We start from the raw sequence: 6129 nt of genomic DNA on the forward strand, positions 1-6129 counted from the left end.
TATTGTCATAAAACGAAAATGCAATAGAAACGATAAAGGTAAAAGAATCAACCTCGGGTCCTAGTGCAATTCGGCAAAATGAATAGAAATCAACGTAGATCTCCTCCTAATTGTTGCACCCAAGACCGTCTGAGATTATGCCCTTGTGCTAGAATGTATTCTCTAATTGCCTTGCAATATTGAGAGAATTTGTTGTGAGTTTCTTTAGATGTGAGATCTAGGTTTTGAGAGAAAAATGTTCTCAAAACCCTAATAATTTTGCAAAATGAAAAATTAGGTTACAAAAGAGAGAGAGCCTCTCTTTTGTTTCCTCTTGCTTGGCCGGCCGTGAGCCTACATAGGGAAGTGGGCTTCCACTTCCTCTTAATTTTACCTCGTGGTCCGGTTCGTAAAATGCTAAATGTATATGACACGCTTTTATTATAAATCGTCATCGGTTATCGGTTATTAAAACATCAACTAATAACACGGATTAGTTGAAATATTAATACATGTCCGACAAAGACAATATTGTATAATTAATTCAATATACATCAATTAAATATAATCGTTAATATTTAATTCACGAATTAACCGCTTAATTCGTCTTAGCCATTATTATTTAATCCGTATCAAATAATCATCTCAACATCGCGTTTGACTAATTATTAGTCAATGACTCCGACTAACTGCTTAGTCAACTTTGGCATCAACATGACTGTATTTTCATACCGTCACATCTCTCAAACGTATCCTATAGGTGTGACTTTTAGGGACCAGTTGATCACCGCCATCTGTATGACAATAACGTCAAACTTATCTAGGAAGCCAACCGTTATTGATAAACGTGGACCAACTGATAATAATACAAAAGTATACCCTTTGATCCTTTTAGAGATTTAAATGTTATTGCACTACTTGTAGAGGACACCAGCCCCCTTTTAGAGATTTAAATGTTATTGCACTACTTGTAGAGGACACCAGCCCCAACAAGCTCCCACTTGTCCGTACAAGTGTATGTGTTTTAACGTTATCCGCACTAACTGGAGGACACAGCTCCAACACCATGTGCTTCCATCTCTCCTCTATTTGGGTCATTTGTGAGGAAAAATGGTATCCGTCATTCCAAAGTGACGGATACGTGCCGTTACAAATGAGATTTTGTGATAAAGAGTCACAAAATCTCATTGAAGGCGGCGATATCCGTCACAAGCTTGTGAGAGATACCATTTCCTCTCACAAAATACCCATGAGAGGTGAGTGGGGAAGCACATGGGGGGTGCCCTACCTTGTCCCTTCTCCCTTTTTGTGAGAGGTTTTCAGCCCGTCACAAGCAAGACGTTTTGAGAAAGAGTTAGGCTAAAACGTGGGATTCTTCATCCCTAAAATGCTGCAGCCAATAGGAAGCTTTTAAATGCTTCAACTTTTATAAATATGGGATTTTCTGTTGCTTCGGATCTATTCATGATAACCGTAACCTTTTTTTTTTTTAAATAAAAAAATTAAAAATTAAACCAAGCTACAAATGTCCATTGCCGTCATTATTTCACCTCCTTCTTGATTATCTTGACGTGGATAGTACTGTGTACAAATTACGGGGTCGTTTGGTTCACTATTTAGGAATGGAATGTATTGGAATGAGAAATCATAGGAGTATGTAGGGATGTCATCGGGGCGGGTACAAGTGGGTACCGCCCCGCACCCGCCCTAGTTGTGGCGGGGATGGTTAGAGCTTTGGCGGGTGGTGGGGCGAGTGCGGGTATTAAAATTTTACCCGCCATGGGTAATGGGGCGGGGATGGATTTTGCATCTTACCCGCCTACCTGCCAATCATTAAAAAAATTAATATGACTATGACAATTTTTTAAATCTTATTTAGTTATAATTAAGATATAATGTTAATAATCGATATTTTATAAAGTTTTTTACTAACTTTTTTGGTAAAAAACTAAAATTATAAAGATTAATTCAAAAAATGGAAATTAATAGTGAGTAAATCAACTTTTGCGAAAAAATTTATCGAATAAAATTATGGTGTAGCAGGTTAACGGGTAAGCGGGGATTTCCGCCTGTTGGAGCGGAGATGGTTCTGGAAACTTGTACCCGCCACGGATGGTGGGGCGGGGATGGGTACAAGTTTTTCTTGGTGGGTACGGGTACGGGGGAGCTTATATCCACCACCGCCCCGCCCCAATGACATCCCTAGGAGTATAGGGTTCCAATTCCATACCTTCCAAAACATGTTTGGTTCATTAGAAAAATAAACATGAAGGAATGAAGTTTGAATCCATGTGGAGGAGGTGGGTATGAGATTCCAAGGGGTTGAGATGGAATGACAATCCATCAGGATTCTAACTCCATTCCAAAATACCCCAACCAAATACTAGAATGACTAGAATCCATTCCATTTCATTCCAAACCTCCCAACTAAAGACTTGTCAAGTTTTGACCCGACCCGATCCGACCCATTTTTTCAGGGTCAAGGCTCGAAAATTTTGATATGCCGACACGTTTGACCCGAACCCAAAATGACCTGTTATTTTAAGGTCAAAACCCGACCCGAACTGTTGGGTCAGAGGTAAATCCAGTATTTTATTAAAATATTAATATTTATATATTATATTTGAAAAAAAATTATTTTTTTATTACTTAAAAATACAAACATATTTAAAAAATCAATTTTTTATATTTATAATATTTAATAATAAAATAATTATTAAATTTTTTTTATTTCAATAATTATGTCAATGACTCAATATAATTAATATAACATTGAATATGATCAAATATTGATTTTAAATATGCTTTACATTTTTAAAAAAAATATTTTTTTGATAAAAAAAAATATTTAGAAATTATTTCTTGACCCGTATGACCCGACCCGTTTGTCAGGTCTATTTAATACGGTATGTTTCATGACCCTATTGTATTATCAATGTAGATGTAGATTGGGAATGAAATTACGTCAACAATTATGTGCATTTTTTTAAATGTAGTTTCCAACATTTTTCTGAAACATTGCTGAAGGTCATCAGAATGTGGAAGACAAATCAAGGCACTTAGCTCATTCAGGATAATGGTTTTATGTGAAGTGATGTACTGCGTAAGTATGACTCTGAGAGTTGGAGTCATAGCTTTGGTAAGTAGCTACATTGCCTACATCTTCTAAGACTGTCAAAAATAAAAAGATATCTTCTCCTTCTGGTACTGCGTAAGTATGACTCTGAGAGAGGCACTCGTCACTGAACAGAAAGTTTTACTTTTTTACAAAATGACGTTGAATCACATATTGCAAGTACATCTATATTATGAACACTAGTGCTTCTAGTTCTCTCTCACTGTGTTAAGAATCGAAGGAAGCGATGAATATATATGTGTGTATATATATATATATATATATATATATATATATATATATATATATATATATATATATATATATATATATATATTAGTTTCAGTAAGCATGATTCGATCTCGACTCAGGCAGGACATCACAGAACAGTGGTGGCTGTGAAGAGCAGCACAGAGATAGCAAGTATGAAGGCGACGATGCTGCTTGGAACAGGAGGCAGCTTTGCACTGCTCCATTCATCTACCAAGTAATCTTGCATGTACTCTTCCACATTAAAGTTGCCTGTAAAGTTTGTTATAACAAATCCAAAAACCCTATCAATGTATGTAATCGGGGATGGATCAGAAAAATTTGGAAACTTGGCCTGATAATGACCAAAACTGAAAATGACCTACAAGTTGAAACACAGTTATAAAGTGGCAGTTTTTGAGAAAGGGTAAATTGCGAACCTCTTTCATGAGTGTGGCTACAAGCAGACTGAAGTGTTGATCTGATGTTGTTAATGGTGGCCCTGTTGTAGAACACAAAGGAAGACAATGAATGGTCAACACAGTCGAGGACTAGATGCGTCTCTGATAAACATGGTCCATAGCAGAACTGATCTGTTGCAGCCAGAGGCACGTTGATGTATCCACTTTGTGTTAGTCTGTATGGTCCGTTACATCTTTTGTAGATCTGCACCCAAATACTCTTATTGTTACTGCACTAAATTATAATACCTCATGCTGCAACCTTTTCAAGTTCATATAATGATAAACTCAAGCATACCTAATTCCTATACTGTGTGTAACAAACTCGGCTTAAAGTGTTTGACACAGCTATTTTGTGAACGCTGTACTCGTGTTTTTATAAAATAACACAAAGTCAATTATCGAAATTAACATATGTAGAAGCATTATGAAAGAGAGACTGGCAATCAAAGGCTTACATTGTTAGCATTAAAGCATGAGAGTGCTCTTGCAACAAGCTGTCCTGGATTCTGTGCTAGTCCTGTTGAACAACGGTTAATAACAAATCACAGTTATGTTTGTATATTTGCAACTTTTTTCAGATAGAGCAAATATACAAACGAAAGGATTAGTTTCGATCCCTCTTTAAGCCACATGTTTTCCAAACCAATATTAATAAAGCTTAATAATATAGCTTGTTTATGAACAACCTGATATATTAATATCATTACAGAAAAAGAAACCAAGTGTTTGCAACAGCACTAACCTGAGTTGCAAAGGACTGTGAGTAATATAAGAAGAATGCCAGAAATCCATACATGTCTTTCCATTAAGAAACCAAAAAATGCCAGTGCCAAGTAATGCTTTCGTAGAGAGATGGCTAACAAAGAGCAGCAACCAACAGTTGAAGGTGTCTTTGCAGGATTAGTAAGAACTTATATGAACATAATATATAGGAAAGTGTATATCTTATTAGTCTTTATGTCTTTCATTTGGTCAAACGTCCTATTGGTTTATAGTTACTTTCTGGTAGGAAAATACCCTATTTTGTGCCTCATTTTCATAACTGATATGGGAAACTCCTCTTATAATTCAAGTTATTGTCTAAATATCACACCACTTTTTATAATAAGACAAACAACAAGTATGATGTCACCACTTTGTCTTATTTTGTAAGTGGTGATATATTTAACCCGTCTACATTCTAAACGGATATACCCGTTTAAAGTGAGACTAATTATATTAGTTGAGTACGTATAGACTTGGGGGAGAGAAAGCAGTTAGAGCAATCCAACTACCTTAGTAAAACTCAATCATATTTTGTTTCGTTGTCTTAGCTTCTCTAAGGTTATTCTTATAGCTTTGCCATACACAATTTCCAGAACTAATTTCCTTCACATGACTTGCTTTTGCATTTATCCTGCAAATTTAATTTGAACTAGTTTTAAACCCGTGCACAAAATGCACGGGTCGTATTGTCGTAGTAGCGGGCGCTATCATTCGATACAGGAGTTAAATAGTTTAGAATTTAAAATGTGTACTCACTATGCTAAATATTTTATTTATAAGTACTTATGGTGGTGAAAGTAATTAGGGTAGGCTCACATATAATGAAAAAAAATACTCATTTATCAAGATTACACATATATGGCTACCATTTACATTTAACTCCATTATAATATATTTATTAAAGTGTCTATTTGGTCGGTCCAATTTTTTATAACTATTAATTATCAGCCTAAGTGTGATCTCGTTTATTAAAATTATTCGATCATTATTAATTGGATAGTGATAATCAACTCCCCTGGGACTGTTGATAGTAACTAACTATACAGTAAAACGATGAGTATCAAATGTAATAATATTATATTCCCTAGCATTGATAAGATTGATCCCCTTGCCTCCTAATGAACCAACCCACTACCAAACGTATCTAACCCTGCACCCGAACCACCACCACCCTATGTACCAATCATCACCCATCATCAGTCACCACCAAACCTCACTGCCATCACCAATGCTTTCCGACGACCACCATTATCCTCTTCCTAAGCGCCGTCACTCGTCCTCAACCACCCAAACAGATCGCAAATTTCGATCCCGATACCTCAAATCACCGATCAACCATTATCAAACCACCAATAAAAGCCACCGGTCAATACCCAAAAATTTTCCGAACCAATAGACACCCTAGGAAGGGAATGGTGAACCCTTTTCGGCAATGGGGTTAAAGAGGGTGGTGGTGGTAGTTAGGGAATGCGGTTGCCGTAGAGATGATCACAATGTCGTTGGTGGAGGCTGAAGGAAGGGTTGGTGATTAGTCAATGTGCTAAAAGGTAAAACAGT

At 36.3% G+C, this 6129-nt stretch overlaps 1 protein-coding gene across 1 annotated transcript; it reads right to left on the reverse strand.

Moving 5' to 3' along the window:
* Positions 1-3460: 3460 nt before the first annotated feature.
* Positions 3461-4684, reverse strand: LOC141629816 (uncharacterized). Its single transcript, XM_074442756.1, has 4 exons — positions 4550-4684; positions 4263-4324; positions 3784-4009; positions 3461-3616 (listed from the first exon to the last, which is right to left on the reverse strand). Exons 1-4 carry the CDS (start codon positions 4611-4613, stop codon positions 3474-3476), a joined length of 495 nt encoding a protein of 164 aa, XP_074298857.1. The 5' UTR covers positions 4614-4684; the 3' UTR covers positions 3461-3473.
* Positions 4685-6129: the final 1445 nt, after the last annotated feature.

This window comes from Silene latifolia, chromosome 2 (assembly GCF_048544455.1).
Source record: "Silene latifolia isolate original U9 population chromosome 2, ASM4854445v1, whole genome shotgun sequence".
Taxonomy (NCBI): domain Eukaryota; kingdom Viridiplantae; phylum Streptophyta; class Magnoliopsida; order Caryophyllales; family Caryophyllaceae; genus Silene; species Silene latifolia.

Bases quoted from the DNA above. Each gene is read 5' to 3' on its own strand.
- LOC141629816 (XM_074442756.1), bottom strand. From the start codon at position 4,613: ATGGAAAGACATGTATGGATTTCTGGCATTCTTCTTATATTACTCACA. The intron at 4,010-4,262 runs GTAAGCCTTTGA...ATTTGGGTGCAG, and splicing joins CATGCTTTAATGCTAACAAT to ATCTACAAAAGATGTAACGG. The intron at 3,617-3,783 runs GTTCGCAATTTA...CAAACTTTACAG, and splicing joins TAGCCACACTCATGAAAGAG to GCAACTTTAATGTGGAAGAG.